The sequence below is a fragment of the Takifugu rubripes genome, chromosome 3 (genome assembly GCF_901000725.2).
Source record: "Takifugu rubripes chromosome 3, fTakRub1.2, whole genome shotgun sequence".
Lineage (NCBI taxonomy): Eukaryota > Metazoa > Chordata > Actinopteri > Tetraodontiformes > Tetraodontidae > Takifugu > Takifugu rubripes.
The window spans coordinates 10,878,915-10,898,971 of NC_042287.1; the positions used below are offsets into that span (position 1 = coordinate 10,878,915).

A 20,057-nucleotide genomic window follows, 5' to 3' on the forward strand; every position below is an offset into this window, starting at 1 on the left:
TGACACACAGGATTTGCTTCTAATGCTTGTAGCCCCTTTGATTTCAAATCAATTTCAAGAGTTTCTTGGAAGGAGCGAAGAACAGTTATCTGTCGCCGCTCATATATTATATAATTCCGATTTCCACGAATGGACGGGGTGGTGTAATTAGGTTTTAAAGTGAATATTTGTTTTGCGTGAGAGCTCTTTGCCCAGGGGGGAAGAATTCTGACGTGTGCTGGTTTAACGTGTGAGTCACAGACGGTTCACATTTGTGGAGAAAAGTGGAAATATTCTGTTATAGCTATACAACCAGTGTTTAAAGGAGGATATATTCCTGTAAATGTTCATGTGAAAAAATCTGAAGGAGATTTGTCAAAATTGGTGTGAATGGGCCATTGTTCTCTCGCCGCATTTGTAAGAATGGTTGACTTCATAATAAATTTTGATACATGGGTGAGGACACGAGCCAAGCGGTTTCATCTTGTATCTGGTTTTGGTTTTTTATCTCCATTCTCCAACATGAGAAATGTGCTCCACGCTATTCCATATATTCTGCCTTTGCTCTCAGATTTATGTGATTTCACAAAAACCCGTGCTCCTTCCCTTTTATCAGGCTGAATGTGTCACATATTGTATGCACTCAAGAAGACTATGTAACTGCAACAATATGTTCGGAGGCCAAGATCTAAGCCTACACATCTAGGAGTTGTGAGCTGCACCCAGACCCTCAGGCCAGGGCTCCATTACAGGACACAATGCCCTCTGTGTGTGAGAAACAGCCTGCTAACAAAAAGAATCACCATAATGCTGACAGATATTTGTAATTTATTTTAACTTCTTTCATTTTTACAGAGACAGGGTCTTAAAATGGCTTCTTGGCCATGAAAATGCTTCTCAGTTTCTGACAAAAAAGTGAATTTTTAAGGAGTTGGCAATAACATGGAGCCCACTTCAGATGCAGGACCCTAAAGCCTTCTCTCATCCTCTGGCTTTGACCTAAACCCATAAACCCTGTTGGAAAATGAACACAAGATGTTGTCAGATGCTACATTTTGCCAACATCTGTGGGAACTGGTCACAGTAGCAGTGGTCATGGAAACAATGGTGTGAGAGGCTAAAGGTTGATGGTGACTTACAGAGAGCAGAACCACAGCAACATACACGAGCATGAGTAAACACACACGGGGAGATTGGGTTTAATGACGTGCATGGTTTCCACTGAGAGGAAATTGGAGGGCAAACTGTGGGAAAAACTGGCTAACCATCAGCAAACAATTTTTTTTTTTTAGCTAAATGTACACTTGTGTTTTTATATATATATTTGGAATTGGGAATCCATCTGGAAATGTTGCGCATGTGTACACAAGCATGTGTCTGACTGTTTGCTACACCGTGCATTGGGACAATAGTAGGATTCTGCCTGGCCAGGCTGTGGGAGGAAGGGGACAGAAGAGTCAATGAGTGAAGAGGCTTCATGGATGCGTCAGCGCAAGGCCACCATGAGGGTGTAGGAGGACGGCCCCATAAACTCAACAATATGCCGAGGACCGGCCATTCAGCCGCCTCATGGGATGACACGTATGCAGCCACATAGTCAACAAAAGCGCAGGTGAAATCAAGCCATTCAGGCACCTTCCTCACCTGTGACATACAGGTGACACTGGCAGGAAGTGTCCATCAGTGGCTGATTGTCTGGCTTAGCAGATAAAAAGTTGTTTTTTGGTTTCAAATTTAAAATCTAACTAATGGGAGCATCATAGAAACAATATTTAATGGTAAGGTAACGCCCCCATAGCTGAGGATTCTCTGTGCACGTGCACAAAGCCATTTCTTTGCTCAGAATTTTCTTTAAAATGCCGATGATAACTTAGCAACTCTTTTATTGTCATCCCCATATCATCTTTGAGTCGACAGCAAGCATCAGAAACGTAAATGCAGGCGCACAAAAACAGTCTAAAGAGGCATGACATCATTCTTGGAATAATTGAGATGAATGGGGAACACGCGCCTTGACACGAGCGGGGCTATCTGTTTGAGCAGGCTTGTGTGCCAGGAAGGAACCCTTTAAACCACTTCTCTCAGATATAATTCAGATACATATCACATATGGCTCTGAATTAACCTCTTGTTAAATGCCTGGAAGTAAAGCACAGTGCATCCGGGTGGATCCTAAGGTAAACTGCCAAATCAGACGGAAAAATAAGAAAGGAAATAATGAGAACATTGTGTTGTTACAGTGAATGCAATAAGGCATTTCTAACTGCTAGAGCACAACTTCAGATATTTGCAGCCTTTAATCTCAATTTGAATTTAAATGCAGACACACTGACAACGCATAAACCCTCGTCCGGGGTAACAAGCTCATGCAGCAAGCTCCGCAAGAACGGTTCAAGTCTGAAATTGTCTGAAATCTGAGTATATCAGTGCGCTCCTGACCTTCTCTCCACCTTCCCACCCCGAAGTGCTCTTCTCCTCAGCAGTTCTCACCCTTAACCAGCCACAGTGAGGGGTGCAAGTTCAAAGTTCAACTAGGGGGTTTCCCCTTTCAGACTGGGGCCTGTTAACAAGGGCAGAGGCAGTTCGGACAGGGAGAAAGAGAGAGAGAGAAAATGTCACGTACAGAGCTCAGAAATGCTTTGGGGAAATGCCCGTTTTAGTCTGAATCCACCACTGGCGGTCAAAATTCTACAGCAAAAAGAGAGAGACCCTTCTCAGATTTTCACCTGCATTAGTTCTTCATTAGAAGCAACAAACCTCAGTGTTTCGGTTAGGAAAACAAATTTGCCCTTACGCAGGAGAAAACAAGGATGACACTGACACACAATCCTTCCTTTCACCAATTTTTCTCTTTCTTGCCACCCACCTCTCTTTTTCTGTCTGTCAGAACAGAAGGGCGGGATGGCCGTCTGCTCAGCGCCAGGGGCTCTGACAATGATACTGTTTAGGTCAGAAAAAAGACGAAAGAAATCCATAAAGGACAAAAGCAAAGGAGAATGAAGATGCATAATCAGGAGGAACATATCAGAGGGGCTGTTGTGATACTGAGGCCTTGGGGGGGGCTCTGCTGAATGTAGGGCGTGGTTACTTTCTTCCAGGTTGAAGGGATATGGCAGTTAGACGCAACAGACCATCAAAGCACTGTTCCTAAATGATTGTCACAGGATTGCAGTCTAAGATCTATATCAGACTTTTGAGAACTTTTCTGCGATGCTCTTGAATCGGTGGCTGCTGCTGATTCAAGCATGTGCACCAACCAAGGCCGTTTCCAAGGTGACGCGTGACGGAAAGCAGCGATTCTGTCAGTCCCAGCTTAAACCCTGACCCAACTGGGACCCCAACTGTAAAAATGAAAATGGAATTTGAGGATAAGTGACAACTATGTACAAATTACAAGCAACTTTCCATAGTCTCAGGATGCAACCTGAATGGGAAGGCACTAGGACCCTGCCGGGTGCCACGCGGGAGGGAGGGAGCAGCATTGGGACTAAAGTTTTTGAACAATCCATTTCCCAAAGAGTGTGGGAGGGAGACAGACAGGCAGACAGACAGACAGGCAGGCAGACAGACAGACGTGAATGGCCTCAGACCTGGACTCACAGCTTTAAAAACCAGGAGCGGGATTTGGAGTTTAGGATCATCTCTGCTCTGACTGGCGTGGAGAGAGCAAGGGGGAATATAAAAGAGTTCATCTGGAAGTTGTCACTCACTGGGAGGAGAGGAGAGAAGGAGTTTAATAGAGAGGTGAGTCCTGCCTTTGGTCTTTAACCAAACCTGTTCAATGTGTTTTTAATGCGTGCACCTCAGCAGCCGGAGAGCTCCTGCCTCTGGCCCGAAAGTTTAGCCCGTACCTGTCATTAAGTGAAAGTGGAGTCTCTGGTTTGTGGTGGAACTCAGCAGCAGTTCTCTGTTGAGGTGAACAATTCATGCTGAGTACCAAGAGAAATATGATTTTATTGATAAAGGAAGCGAGGGGCAGAACAGAGGTAAAGTTGGGGATAAAATGGGGTCCTCCAAACCTTAATGGGAACCAATTGAATGTTCATAAAACTCCAGGGACATCAGGTTACCTTCCCTCTCTCCCCTTCTCTCTCTCTCTCCCTTTTTTCTGTCAGTCTTTCTCCCCTTCTTTTTCTATTTGTCTTTCACTCTTCTCATGTTACACAACCCTTAAAGGACTTGTAGATTCTGATGAGCTCCAATGTCCAACTGGAAATATGTTGCAGAGGTTATCCTTGGAACTGGGCGGGGCCTGCTGCCTGTATGGGTGTGCAGCTGATCAATTGTTTTATCCAGTTATATTTGTATTCATGTGTAATCACGCATGTGTACAAGTGTGTCTTTGAAAGACCTCACGCCTGCCACTCCTACGAGGGAATTCCTTTTGGTGCTTCGGTAGCAGAGGAATGTCACAACAAGCCAATATTTGTGAACGCAAACACCCGCAGTCTCTCCTATAGGTGCAGCAAATGTCGGACACATTTGAATGTTTCTGATCCCTCTGGAATCTAAGGCAGATGGAGTAGATGAGCTGGCTGGACCGGGATGAAAAGAAACACACAGTACACAACATAAGTGACAAGTCTGCTCATATTTTCACCATCTGCACATTGTGTGCTCGTTGTGTACATCTGTGTTGGATCAGAAGAAATGCATCAAACCTTTAAGCGCAGGCCAGCGGGTGAAGCTCTCTCAGGAGGACAGCACTGCTCCCTGCGTGAAAATACATTTTCGCTATTGTTTACGAGCTGTTTTTTGGGGGTATTTTTGCTGCCGCCGCAAGCCGGCTCTATTTTCATCACCTCTGTGTTGGTCCAAAGTGGAAAAGGAAGGAGGTTGGCGGTTTGGCTGTATATCATCAGTGACCTCTGTATGGGTACTGAAGTCCATGTAGACCCACCTGCGGCATTCAGAACCTGCTTTATAAATCTGCAACTGTGATAAAGAAAGTGGTCATCAAATCATTTTTAAGGCTTTTGACTTTGAGGATGCAGCAAAGGGACACAAAAGTAGGAACCTCCTAATTACTTTATTTTTACAGTTTCTTCGGTATAAAAACATTCACACATCTGTCCAAGGAGAGTCTGGTTCAGACGATGTTTTATCAGTTGTTTCGTGATGTTTGGGTGCTAGATGTGATCCATGAATGAATTAGCCATCCGCACTCTGCTCCGATGTCAGCGGAGGATGGGGGTCACGATTTTTCAAGCACTCAATGTTTCTCAACGTTTTCTGCAAATAAATAAATAAAAACAATACTCAGATGTGACCATAGCTTTGTTTCTGCCAAGCAGAACAAACGACTGATTCCGAGCAGTCCACCTTTTGGTAATCTTCCAAATTCCATTATTGTTTACCAGGACATGTGTGAGAGAGGTTGAAAACTATAAAACTTCAGTGCTGCTCATGCGATCATCCTTTCCACAGTGCTTTTACTAATGTTAATCCAGGAGCTCCAAGAACTCCCTCGCTGTTCCCTTTACACACATTATTCACTGTGATGAGGTAACGCTAGGTTGCAGAGCTATGACATCACAGCGCGTCCAGGACGAGGCAGCTGTCACTTCAATGGCAATACAACTCATGTCATCAAATGGCATTCCCCTGGTAGACAGTGTGTTAAACCGAAGCCCAGTGTAGAGTGATGATTGGAGTCTTTATGTAATGACAGAACAACATTTCTGACGTTCCTTTAACCAACCACCTGGTTCTCTGCTCTGAATTCTGTGTTTGAGTTTGTGTAACGTGAATGTTTGGTTGACATTTAAACTGGAAATGACGCAATTCTCTGGACACATTCAACAGAGAGGAGAAAAGCCTGATCAGTAGGTGTACACATATAGAGGGCAGATGGACAGTGCTGTTTTCCCCTGCGGACAAAGATGTCTGTGATTATTCATGACCTCTCAGGTTTCCCTTTGAAGCTGAATTACAGAAGGTTAGGACATGGTTGTAAGGTAGAGGTTAGGTTGGGTTTAGGTTAGGGTTGTGGTCAGTGTTAGGGTGATGGGGTTGGTTAGGGTTAGGCTTAGGATCTGGGTAAAGCAATATGCCTCTGAAACTCCCCAGAACTTCAAAGTAATTTTTGAGGGTTAAGACATGGTTTTAAGGTTGAGGATAGAATTTAGGCCAGGTTCAAGTGAGGGGGTTAGTTAGGATGGTTGAGATTAGGGAGATGAGTAGTATATGTCTATCAAAGTCCCTGCAATATGTGAAATACAAGGGAGTGCATGTGTGTATATGTATGGGTGCAAGTTTAGATTATATAGACAAATCTGAGTTTATTTTTCCCCCACCTTCCTTCAGGTGAGAAATGAAGCCATCCTGTCAACAGGCATTTAGGTCTATGGAATAATGCTCATCCATGTTATGATAGGAGGAAGATCCTCCCCTTTAAGATGTAAAGAAGCGAAAGTGTTTACCGTCTAGACTGCAGTGTTGTATAGGACACCTGGAAAGCACACCTGGACGCGTGAGTTTAACACGGCTTCGTAACCCGAGGGTTGGAAACCAACCACTGCTCTTCAAGACGAGAAACAGAAATGTCATAAAGACGAAAGGTCACCATGTTTGGTAAATAATAAAATCATTGTTAGTTAATGTCCAGACCTGTTGGTCTGCAGTCTGAGTATCAGTGCTGCTTGCTTTGCCTGCACAAAATTAGAGCATCGTTGTTGCCTTCATTTAGATAATTTATGCCATTTTGGACAAGAAAGAACTTCTCGAGGTCTGTGGGAAACAGACAATGTTTTGAAGTCTAAAACAAAGCTGTGGGCTTCACCGGTTTAACACAGAAAGATGTGGTTGCTTTGTGGTGTCTGGCTGTGTGGCACAGGTCAAAGCAGAGAATGTGAACCGGGTGAACTGTCGTCTGAATTCCGTAGGTAAAAGGTCAGGGTTCGAGGTCCGATGGAGGCCTGTGCTCTCCATTGAAAGGGGGGATCCAGAGGTCAGCGCAGTTCAGGCTCCTGAACGGCGTGGCGCAGGAGAGGACAGCACAGCGGGAAAGATTGGCAACATGACCACCTCCCGATTTTCGTTCTGCATTTATTCTCCTTGACTTCTCTTTTACAAACAACCACTCAAGATGTGGAAATCTGACCTAATGTTGTTTGACATCTGAAACGTCACCGGGATGGAATTGTTGTCTGACGTGGATGGATTTCTTTTGTCCCAGCACCTTTCATCCCATATGGGCCTGCTCGCCAGCCCCTTTGCACGGTGCAAAATCAAGAATAGCACTCACCGCTGGGACTTTTCTTTATATTGACATCTGAATCCAGGTCTGCTGAGGCCTTTGAGGCTTTGTGTTTGGCTTCTGAAGATCTGATTTGGACAGGTGCTCCTTTAAAAGCGTTATGTTTGCCCGTGTCTGCCTGCTTGTTTATATTATGCTGGGAAAAGGACATCTCGGTGTGCAGACATGCCTGTTCATTCCCCATGAATACCTTTATGGCTTCCTGCAATAGCTCTACTCTGTCATGTGTGTGCATGCAGGCCAAAAACACGCAGCAGCTGATAAATCACTAAATCACTTGGATATTTGCGGCACTCTTTACTACTATGCTAACAGCACCGCAGCCTCTGTTGACTCACTGTAAGTCCGGTTTCGGAATTCTTGCTGCCCTTTTTTTCTCACTGTCTATCCCTTTAATCCTAATTATCTGGTTTTCTTTTCTAAAGATGAACTCTTCAAATTCACTTCAAACCCTCAAATAAACAAATCAAACATGCCTTGCTGTTTCGTATCATTAAGGTTGTACAAAAAGATTAACACAAAAAACACAGAGGTGAATACTAAAACTCTACCGGTGCTGGAGGAATGTGTTTGTACATGTGGCTACACGGCTATATGATAATTTATAGGCTCAAGTGTGTTTGCGTTGGATACACTATAATCACAGAGGTTAGCTCCAGCACAGAAAATAACTTGTTGTGTTCAATTTTGTGGACAAAACAGAACTCCTTATCTTAATAAATACAATGTTCACTGCGAGGAAATTTACTACCTACACAAGGATTCATGGCATTTCACAAGGAGGTTTTTTTTAGTGTGCCGACGCCGTTGGAAGCCATCCTTCTTTTCTGGATTCTGTGTTAAGTCTGTGAGTTGAACATTAAAAAGTATTCATTTATCAACAACCCTGGTGCAGCTAGAAAGCAGACGCTCCATCTCTTTCACCGCGCCTGTGCTCTCGCTCTGGACACAGCAGGCCGCTAACAGACGGAGGACAGGCCTGGGAGGTCCCACGCAGACAGGTGGTTGACATCAGCCGGAGTGGGGAAGATGAGCAGGGGAGGGGTAAAGGAGGCACAAACAAAAAAGGAGAGAGAGCGATAGAGATGTAGAGACCACACAGAATGGAAAATGACCGGGTCAAGTCTTTAGTGAGATGGGTGAGTCTGCAATCAGACAAATGACAGGGGTGATGACATCTTTGCATTTTTACCCTCTTCTGAGGATTCAGGAGCTTTTAGAACAGAGAGGCTCACATGGAACACACCTAAACGGTAAAGGCTGGAAAGAATGGAAAGAAACTCGGGAAAGATGAAGAATAAACCCATAACTCCCCTTGATCGAAATAATGCAGTAGGATGTCATAAACAATGACCAATAATTGATGTGGTGTCTTTACAAAACCAAAATAAACATGAACGATACAAGCACATCCTGGTATCTGACGCAACATATATGCCAGTCTGCGCCTCCAGCTCACACCCCGATTACAGCGGCTGACACAACACATTGGTTCTCATGGAAAAGTTACGTGTCGCCCGAGAGTATCTGCCTTTTTTGCTCGTTTCCGCTGCAGATTCACCTGGGTGACTCGTCCTCCGGCTGTTCCGTTTGCAACCACATGCGGTCAAAGTGTTGCATGTAAACACGCTGTTAGATCTCAACAATATCAGATGTGAATCAAGTGATTCAATTTTCTTTGCTTTTCTTTTCTTTCAGAGAAATTGACACAGATATTGAATAAAAGGGCTTGGTCAGGGCAACAGCAGCTACGATTTTGTCTGAGATAGGCATCGATGGAGTTGTTATTTACTTTCAGATGTGATGATTATTGTATCTTTTTAATTCATGGATGGGAAAACAGCTCTTACACTTTTTACTTTATGGAAAAGGAAGAAGGATGGGGGTCATAAGGGCAGACGTGTTGTTCTTATATTTTGCTTAATCCGATTTGAATCGGAACACAATAGTAAAGGGCAATTAAAATGCAGCTATATTCGGGTCGCCTCTAAACGATTCCAAGGCCCAAACTTTCCTCTTTGTGTTCCAGACCTAATCCCACCTCCTACGCCATCCTTAAACTCCCCTTGGTCTCCGTTCCTGCTGCACTATCACATGCTCCATTATTTGCTAAATTCCCCTGCCATCTCATTGCCTATCTGTAGCCCACCCCTCCATAGCTTGCTGCCTCTCCCTCTTTCTCTTGCTGTTTCTGATTTGCTCCTCTCCGGGCTTTGTCCACACATTTCTTCGAAGTATTCTTCCCTCTGGCTTCATCTAATGTGGGATCGTAGAGTTTCACCGGCAGTGGGGAGTTATTGGTGTGACCATGCCAAAAGTTTAAGCATTTTTCAGGGAATGATTGCTGAGTGTCAAGGTCATATACACCTCTGGTCCCGAGAACATGGTAATCATTGTGTTCTTCCTGCTTTGGAGGCTCAGAGAACTGGCCTCCCACATACGGCTGTCCATCACAGGGAGAGGGTGTGTTGACCGGGGATCAGCACAAGTGTGAGGACGTGGCCAAACTGTAGAAAACCCTAAAACATTATGTTCTGACTCTGGATTAACCCGGTTGCCAAAAGAGCTGCGCGGTCCCAGATGGCAGCCAGGAGTTGATTAAAGGAGTATTTAGTAGGATTACATCATTGGCCATTTGAAAGTAAAATCAAGAGGTCTTAATGTGCGTTCACATTAGTCTTTTCTTTTTTTTAAAGCTTGTTGCCCAGCACTGCCTAAAATTTGAATGCAAACAATTTATTTATGCATTAACATCTGAGATCATATCTGGTCCAGGCACGTCACTGCCCAAACTTGGCTGCTTGGAGAACAGATGGAGGACTAAACATTTACGGTATCTTTTCAAGAACAGAGTTGCATCTAAATTGTGTGCTCACCCTGGCTCACATGGAGTGTTGGGTGTGGGTCTGGTGAGGCAAACAAAGCAGCACATGAAGCTTTTTCCCCCTCTGTAATTTGGCTATTTTATTAATAAGCATCAAACCACAGCTCATTATAAGAAATTCTTGCTGCTTGAATTTAATTGGATTTGCATTGCTCACTCAGGTTGCCCAATTTACACAAGCCTGCATAAAACATACGTGCAGCACAAAGAGCTGTATTGTTTCACTCTACAGTTTCCCCCGTTTTCAGAAATACAATTAGTGCTGGACTTCTCTCTCAGCTGAAACGCTGTTTACTTTGGATTGTCTTCACAAATGCCACAACAATTCCACACTTTGATTCAAATAAATCAACGTGTATCACAATCAAATGTGACATTGGAATCAAAGAATAAGTCACTAATGGTATTAGTTTGTGTGTCTTATTTCTGTTTTTTGAAGTGACATTTGAGAAAATGATTTCGAGTACATTTGATACATCTAATAATTGGTTATTTACATTAAGCTAATTCAAGCTGCACATAAAAACCTGCACATTGTGCTGAAATAATTACTTCTTTAATGGGTTGCATTCATGGAATGAGTAAACTGGGGCCACATGCACACACAAGGCAAGCTTATTATCATTTTTTCCAAGACAAATTCCTTCCAATGGGAAGCGAAATCCTATTGTCTGTGTTCTTGCCATTTCTTCAGAGAAATTGCTCTGCAGCTCTCAAGGCAGTTGCCAATTATTCCAGCCCTCAGACTGAAAATAAACAAAACAAGCCAAAATGATTCCACATCAGGAAGGTCAAGCTGGAATTCAGATGAGGGAGTCTGAGCTCCAAGTGAATGAACGCAATGGTGTCGATTCAAAGGCAAATAAATGACAACAGGTCAACATCTGCAGCAGCACAGGTGCAGCTGACTGGTTTTGGACTCTGTTAATGCCGTTAAGATCCAGAACCGGCGTCCCTGTGTGCCTGAAGTTTACCTTTGGCCCATAGCTGTGAGAGAAAAGAGGAACGTCGGCTCAGACTCCGGCAGAAATAAAGGTAGGAATTTAAAGATGTGACAGGCCGACTGACAGAGAGAAATTTGAGGAGAAGAAAGTCAGGAAACGGCAGGATGGAGCTGCTGGATCCTTGCCAAAGTCTTGCTCTTTTTAGTATCTGCACGTTGGCTCCCCGTTCAACTGATACTCTCAAGATACCCTGAACAGAGACGAAAAAAAAGAGAGTTTATTTTACTACAGCTTATGAAAGGAAACACCTGTGAAAAGGGGCTGTGGTGGATATTAAATACTATACAGGCACCAAATGTCCAGATAGATGTTTACATATTAATCATGACAAGAAAGACGCAAACTGCAGAATTTCTTCGTAACAGTACGGAGTCAGGTCCACGTGTTAGTTTAGTCTTATTACATTTGTTTAAATTGTTTGCTTCTTTGCGGAGAAATTTCTGTAACGCTTTTGATTACAGCCCAGGATTTACCATGATTCACAGCAGGAGTATGTGGAATGATTTGTAGGACATATTTTAGGTACAGAGGGAAAAACCTGGAAAGTCTGTTGAGCTTTTTTCTGCTCCTCAGAACCAACAAGCTTAAACAAGGCAATGACAAATACAGCATGTGTGTGTTTTACATCATGTATGTAAGATCCCGTGTTAAGAGATGATACAACAAATGTTCCTCATATCTGGCACCGCTTGTCACTGAGCAGATAAGTGCTTTAGCAGGTCGTCAGATTGATGCTGCCCCCCCCCCCCCCCCCTCTGTCTGGGTCTGTCTCTCGCTCCCTGACCTGTTTAAAGTATCTCTGGCCAGCAGGTGGGCACCATCTTACCACATTTTACTGATAGCAGTTACTTTTTGAGAGTAAAAGAGCAATTAAACTACCTTTTTAAATTTCATTTGGCTAATAAAAGTGTTTTGGTTTTTTTTATTCTGTCACTGAGGATATCTTGGTACATTGATTGGTCACTATGGAAACCAAAAACATTAACAGGACCAACAAATATTTTATTGTTTATTCTTTTTATATATTTTATCCTATTTATTGCAGCAATGATGACCTGAGCTCCCCCACCCACCAAGTGCTCATAGTCTCCCCCACAGCCTATAAAGAAAGGAGGATGTAATTGGTCTTGTGATCTAATCTGTTTTGATTTGATCTGATCGGATCTGACCTGAACAGGGTAACAAGGGTGCTGGACCCATCTGGCAAGACGTAGAATTAGGCTCAGCAAGAGTAGTACACTGAACACAAATAGAACTGCAACACAAAGTTTTTTGAGGTAACCTCAAAGACCTAAGACTTTTTTATGTAAACATAAGTCCTATTTCTCTCAGAATCTGGCTTGACCACCAGTTGCCTCATGCAGCGAAACACATTTCTTTTGCATTGATGAGGTTGCTGATTGAGGCCTGTGGGATGTTGGTTCTCTTCACTGGCTGTGGGAAATTGCTGGATATTGGCAGGAACTGGAAGACGCTGTCATCTACCCTGATCCAAAGCATCCCAAACAAGCTCAATGGGAGACGTGTACGGTCAGTCTTCCAGCCTTGCAAGAACGGGGATGTTCTCGGTTTTCTGGAACTATGTAGAGGTCCTTGGAACACGGGGCTGCGCGTCATGCTGCAACATGAGGTGACGGTTGTGGAACAATGGCACAACAATGGGCCTCAGGATCTGGTCACGGTCTCTGTGTCTTCATAATGCCATCAATAAGATGCGCCTGTGTTCGCTGCCTAAACCATAACCCTAACGCCACCATTAGCCACCCGATCCATCGGCAAACCGCCCACCCACCAGTGAAGAAACCCCCTCAAAGTGCCATCGGGTCTGTGTATTTGCCCGAGTCGGCTTCGACAACAAACTGCAGACAGGTCGAGACGAGCATGTGAATGAGCTTCTCTGGGATGGTGCATGCAGAAATTCTTTGGTTGTGCAAACCGAGGCTGTTGCAGGCTGGCGTGGTGGCACGTGGTCTACAGTTGTGAGGCCTCTTGGATATACTGCCAAATTCTTTGAAACACCTTAGGAGACGGCGCCCTGATGGACATTCCTGCATCATGCCAACAGCACGCTCCGTCATAACGACACCTGTGGCTGTGCTTGTGTGTTAAACCTGCACATTTTAGAGTGGCCTATTACTGTTGGCAGCCTGAGGCTCACCTATGCAATAACCATTGTCTGAGCAGCATCTTGATGGATTCTCAGCAAAAGAAGAAATGCTCAGTAACACAGATTTGGACAGATTTGTGGACAATATTTGTGGACAAAGAGAAATAGTCCTTTTGTGTAGGCAGAAAAAGATCTTAGAAATTTGAGTTTTATGAAAACTGGGCACAAAAAACAAAGTTTGTTTTTTTTTTGTTCAGTGTAAAATAATACTTTTCTAGCAAATTGTTTCCAACAAAAGAGACATATGTAAAATGTATTTATAATGAGAATTAGATAACTACTGCTGCTTTGGAGGATGTTTGCGGTGTATAAGTAGAAGGAGAGCGCCTCTCAGTAATTATTTCCAGTAGATGACAGCAGGAGGAACTGAACTGCACTGAACTGACAAGAGACACAGAGTAACGGTTTAATTTCCTCTGTTTTCCCTCCACGTCAACCCTTGTCACTCTTCTCTTTCACACACACACGCACACATACACATACTTTCTATCTCGGCCACTGCCAGTTTCCTCTTCACACCCCTTCATAAGGCGAAGGTGTTGTCATCGCTCTGAGAGAGGAGCGTGTTTGCCGGAAAGAGCTGTTGACAAAACCCTCCCGCACGTCTTTTAACAGGGACTTGTATGTAATGACTAATGTAACACTGGAAGAGGGGGGAAACCTCAGACGAGGCTCCTGTGAGCACATCGCGGTCTGGCCCACCTGCCGAGTTGTCACCGTACCGTGCCATAACCGCATGCAGCCACTTTCACTGCCCAGTTTGGGTGGTTAAACATCTTGTCGGCTGGAAGAATGAAATCAAATGTGTTGCAGGCTAACACGACAGAATCAGTCATGGTAAACGTGTGGCTGGACTCCAACACTTCAGGCCGTGTAATTAGTCTGCGTCTGAAATGGTTTATTCTGCTGCCTGCTGATTACCTTTCCATGTCAAAATGCAGCTGCAAGAACTGTGTCTTCCATTCCACTCCGTTGCTGCGAATATTGGCGGGGCTGCGCAGCCAGGGTGGAGGTTGTTGCTTCTTGTGAGCCTGCTTCGGCTACTTTTAGACATTTTTGCAGCAGCTGTGCAAAAACAAAAAAAATCTGATAGAAATGTGACCAACCTTGTTTGAGGATGGGTGACCCGACACAGATGTTGGGTTTTGAGAAGTGTGACTCAGTCTCTGTCACTTCTTTTCTTGGCTGCCCTCAGGAGGCAGTGCCATCTCTCTCTCCCTTTTCCATGTGTGTTTCCACATTTCCATTTTTCTGGTGAATATCAAAGAGGAAATCATCCCCGTCATCCGAGTACGACGGGGTGCAGGGAGCCTCACGAAGGAGTCTAAGACTTCCAGTTTTATCCGTACCACATGGCTCACCTCTCGCCCCCACAATAGTTTGATAGAAGATTTTAGCACGTGTCATCCAGCATTTTCTGTTCCTGGCCTCGTAGATGCAAATGTGGCTGGAATGTCTGACTTTCCACTGACTCCATTACAGTCTCTGCAGGAGAGCTCCGCACAAACCAAACAACAACAAGCAGCAGGATCAAATTCAAGCCCCGAATACAGGAAACTTGCAGCAGAATCACACATGTTTGCAATCCCATGTGTTTGCACGCGTGTGCGTGTATGTTTTGTGTTTGGTATTAGTTTGTGTGGGAAGTGCAATGGGATGTCCAGACAAATTCTGATGTTGCGGGAATAGTTCTACAAATCTGAGGTGCTCTGTAACCCTTCTAACCTTTGACCTTTGTAATTCCACTGTCTTCCAATAGAATGACACTCAAACGTGCTCTTTAACATTAATCAGGTCATCCTGGGACTTCTTCTTCATCCTGTTTTGTGCCACCAATCAGTGGTTCTTCATCACGTTAGTACCTGTCTGGCCACATCCTTAGAGCTTGTGTCATATATTGGCACATACTGTATATTCATGCACTAAAAGCTCTGCTTTATGGTGAAGTTAATGGTTTACAGATGCAATCCACAAATGGCAAGAAAATGTAAAAGACAGTGTGTAAACATCTCCTGTTACATGTTGGCCATTAATTTGAAATGTTCACTAAAAACCAGGATTTATAGATGTGAACTGACAGTTCATTTTGTTATTTCATTACTGATAGTGATATAAATTAAGATAAGCAGCATTTCATGTCACAATGTGCATTTGGTCCATTTAATCTGCAGCACCCTTTTACTAAAAAGCTAATCTTGTACATTATAAAGATTGAATTTCAGATCAGGACAATCTGCAGAACCATGCTGCCTTGTGAACAGACCTATAAAACCGTCAAGAGAGCAGAAATCCCAAGAATTTTGTAACTTTAAATTGTGGGAAAATGTCTAAAAAGTCGCTTTCTCATGCAGTTATCTCTTCTGGGATGGGAGCCAGTGACATTTTTATATCTCAACTGCCTGAAGTGCTTTGAGAGCTGGCCCGTGGATGAATTACAGTCAACACTGACCTCTTCTGGTCGCTGGGATTCAAATATTTCAAGTAATTTATTTATCTGACCCGTCCGACTCGTAACATTAGATACGATCTGGCTCCTGCATTGCATTGTGTGTGTGTGTGTGTGTGTGTGTGTGTGTTGCAAATACATCTCACCGCTTTGACCTTTGAGTCTTGCGTGGGAGAGCTTGTGTGTGTGTATCCCTGTACGCTGCAGCATTGCATTCCCTGCATTCACACACATGCACGGCGTGTTAGTCTCAGTAAAAACTGATGCTCAACACCGTTGCAGTGTTGCACAAGGGGGAGATTTATGTTCATTGTGCATGTAGCATCTAATGAGGTGTGAAATGCAGCACATTCCGATGTATGGCGAGACTTAAACACGATGAGTGTGTGTGTACTCTTCACCAGATAAGGCCGTGTGGAGACTAACTGTGTGAGGGCGGCGGTGCAGTAGTCTCGAAAAAACATCATCTGCCCCTCCAAAGATGTTTGTGTTTGCTCACCTTTTCTTCCCGTTTTAGCGGAGAAAATTGTCGCTTCTTTTTCAAGTGTTTTCTTTATGCAATATGTGATTCCAGTTTTTAAAAATGACTTTAACCCCAGTAAATATTTTAAAAATGGAAATAATGGAAGTGTTAAGTGTGTCCTTGTGTGTTGTGCAGAGTGGTGGTTCAAGGGTCCAGATGGCAGGCAGGAGGGGCCTGGCCTGCATTGGAGTCTGGCTCTAGAGTCCACAGGGGCTCTCACTTCAGCAGGACACATTCCACAGGTATTCTAACACTTTAGAGGAGACATTCCTACTGGAGAAACAAAAGTCTGAGTTGATTTTCTAAAAATCCATTTGATCGCCACTGAAACAAGTCCAAAACTGTTGAACTTTGTTTTAGCCTTTTAAGCTTCGACATAAATGCCGTATGTGTTAATATTCATCCCATCTCTCTTGTGCTTGGCTCAGGAATTGTGCCCATGAGGTCGTCACCACTGGTCCTGCTCCTACTGATCGGCGTCCAGGCTGTACTGAACATGGGAGGTGGATTGGCCTGGGGCACCGGGGCAGCCAACCACAGCGTAGGACAGCAGACGGCAGCCAATCACAGAGCAGGACAGGAGCCGAGCACGACAAGGGACCACATTTCCGAGCACCGCAGGACCAGCCACCACCGGACCAAAAGAGCCCATCGGGCGACCTCTCATGCCCACGACAGGAACCCCGACCTAACACACTCTCCGGACCTTTCCATTCCAGCGGTGGACCCCAAGCTCTTCTCCAAAAGGCGCTATCGCTCCTCACCCCGCGTCGTCTTCAGCGAGGAGCCCCCAACGCATGACGCCTTGGAATATGAGGGCTATGACGTCGAAGGAGCAAGGGGTGCTAGGGTGCGGCGAAAAGCAGGATCACGCACCATGCACCGGGGGGAGTATTCAGTGTGTGAAAGCATAAATACCTGGGTGGGCAACTTGACACAAGCTACGGACATCTCAGAGAACGAGGTGATGGTTCTGCCCAATGTTACAATCAACAACGTGGTGAAGAAGCAATTCTTCTATGAGACCACCTGCCGGTCCCCCACACACAGAGGCCCCGGGACTGCAAACGGGGGGAAGCCAGGGGGACGCAGTGGTAAGCAGGCCACCAAGGCGGGCAATTCAGGCTGTCTAGGCATCGACAGTCGCCACTGGAACTCCTACTGCACCAACACGCACATATATGTCAGTGCCCTGACCCTGTATCAGAAACGGACAGCATGGCGTTATATCCGCATCAATGCTGCATGCGTGTGTGTGCTTAGCCGGAAGTCTTGGGCAGGCCGATCGGGGCATTGACAGGGGAGGACAGTCCAGGCGATATGACCCAAGGACACACATTTCTACTTAACAGCCACTGCAGCTTAATTGCCAATACTGTAACCCTGTTTCCCAACTGCACACATACACACTGAGGACATTCAGTCTGCACACACTCGGACACACACACACACCAACTTAGCTTTACCCACCAAACCCCGACCCCTTGACCCTACCTCAGTCCAACAATTCCTGGTTGTTTTAAATTATGAAGACTGCATGTCATATTTGTACAGTCAAAAATATGAAAATATATACGGTATGTGTATATACAAAATGAATTGAAGCTTTTAATGTTGTTATTGTTGTTGTTGTTGTGTTGATGCTGTTATTTATTAAACACCTCAGTACTTGTCTGGTGTCTTGCGTCAGATTAAAGTCAGTGCTCTCCTAGCATTTTGAAGCTGCATTTTCAACATTAATAATGATTTAGATAGAAGTCTTCATTGGTTCAGCACAAATGCAGCACTCGGAAGAAATTCCCAACTTCCTGAAGAATCTCAGAAACATATCACAATTATAAAAAGACTGGATATCAAATCAGTATAAACAACGGCTTTTCAAAAGTTTTTACACCATTTTCTCTGTAGATTTTTCCAGGCGAATGTAGTAATGCACAGACTGGATTAATTATAGCCATGATGGAGACTTTGGGTCTTCCAGAGTGGAAACATGTTGTTCACGGTCACATTTGCACAAGGTCTCTGCTTAAATGACAGAGGGTTTGCTGCCCTCTAGCGGCTGAACTCTGACATATCTTTGTATCTCTCTTGGTCTCCCATCTCCTCTTAACTGTGTCCTTTTCAGAATAAAACAATAAATAAAGTGGGGAATACAGGGAGCTCAGCCAGATAGATATAGAGCTATATTACCAGATATAATAACTAGTACCTCTTGCACATATCAGGTGGAATGACCTCTAACAAACATCTATTCAGTTCAAACAGTAACCTTTAAATTAACCAAGTTTGAACTTATTTATAGTGTGATTTATCTCGGGATGATGTGAGACAACTGACCCTAGCAGCACTGACCTTATGACCTCAGCACCTAACCTAAACATGTGTAGCAAGGAAGAGGCAACGATGAAGGCGTAAACTGCTTTATTTTACCAAATAAGGTGAAAGTAACACTGCTTACTGGTTATATATCATCCTCGGCTGTAAAATGATCTTTTAAGCTGTATCTATTTTTGTGACAGTGTTGACCTGCACCCAGGCTGCCTTGTAGGAATGTTTGGAATCACATAGCTGCAGACATCAAGAGCTCCCTGATAAATAACCGCAGCAGTAACACAGTGGCCTCATCCCCATGAGATTGTCTGTCTTTCCTCTTTAGGCTCTGCTCATGTCAACATCCACTGCAGACTAAACTCTTTTCTTTCCCCTTGCAACTTTTTTGCCGCTGTTTGAAAACCAGCTGACTTTGAGTCATCTGTGCATGGAAAATTCATGTTTTTATTGTTATTAACCCATTATTATTATTATCACCATTTGTTTTTTTGCTGATGTCTGCTGCATCTCAGACCAGTTTCATTGTTTTTATACGGTCGCCTGTTTCTCCTGGAAATAAAATCGACCTCACTTTGAATGTTTTGCTGCTTTCAGCAGGGGAAGTATTTGTATTGAAGACGGTGTTATTTCTGCTACATGGCCGAACTACTTCCTGACTTTTATGAAAGAAATCCAGCAGAGGGACCCGTCTCTCTTTTCATCATATTTGTGATTCGTGTTTAATGCGCCACACAGGTTTTAATGTGCAGGAAGATTAAAGGGAAGTGGAGAATGGTGTCGAAAATCAATCAGTAAAAAAAAGACTTTTTTTCCAAAAATTAAATTACAATCTTTATTTCAAAGACATACCACATGTAACTAACGAAATAACTGAGGAAAAATTAGACTCTCATTTTGTTCGTAGATGCACAAACATCTGTTTAAAGTGCACAGCACTTGGAAAAAGCTGGTGTGGTGCTACAGGAAACCTCACCAACGCAGTTTATCTCGTAAAAGGAAATTGAGAAAACCCTGTCATGGCGTTCATGCAAAACAGAAATATGCCGTTTCCCCGCAGTTTTCATATCTCCTCAATCTAACCGTCCTAATGATTAGAAGACAGCGAAAGAGAAGGAAAGGAAAAATAACAAATAATACTACTACGAATTGTTTATTATTATTATTATTATTATTATTATTATTATTATTATTATTATTATTATACGTGGGAAATAGACAATAACGAGGGCTCTCCGGGGGCTGTGAGCTTTTAACAATGTTAGAGGCACTTAAAGGAAATCAGTCATTTGTTGCCAGGGGCAACCAAGCTAGAGCCAAACATTTGCCGTACAGTCTGGGCCCCACCTACACTCCCCACCCCCCGGCCACACACACACACACACACACACACACACACACACACACACACTCACACACGCACACACGCACACACACACACGCACACACACACACACACACACACGCA

General features: G+C 44.0%; 1 protein-coding gene across 2 annotated transcripts; it reads left to right on the top strand.

Annotated features, from left to right (window-relative positions):
- The first annotated feature begins 3,471 nt into the window (after positions 1–3,471).
- ngfa (nerve growth factor a (beta polypeptide)) lies at positions 3,472–17,934 on the top strand. Of its 2 annotated transcripts, XM_003963284.3 has the most exons (3): positions 3,472–3,723; positions 16,397–16,503; positions 16,690–17,934. In XM_003963284.3, the coding sequence occupies exon 3, from the start codon at positions 16,701–16,703 to the stop codon at positions 17,556–17,558; it is 858 nt and encodes a 285-aa protein (XP_003963333.1). In that variant the 5' UTR covers positions 3,472–3,723; positions 16,397–16,503; positions 16,690–16,700; the 3' UTR covers positions 17,559–17,934. The 2 variants fall into 2 exon arrangements, with proteins under 2 accessions (XP_003963333.1, XP_029689987.1); XM_029834127.1 differs by lacking the exon at positions 16,397–16,503.
- The last annotated feature ends 2,123 nt before the right edge of the window (positions 17,935–20,057 follow it).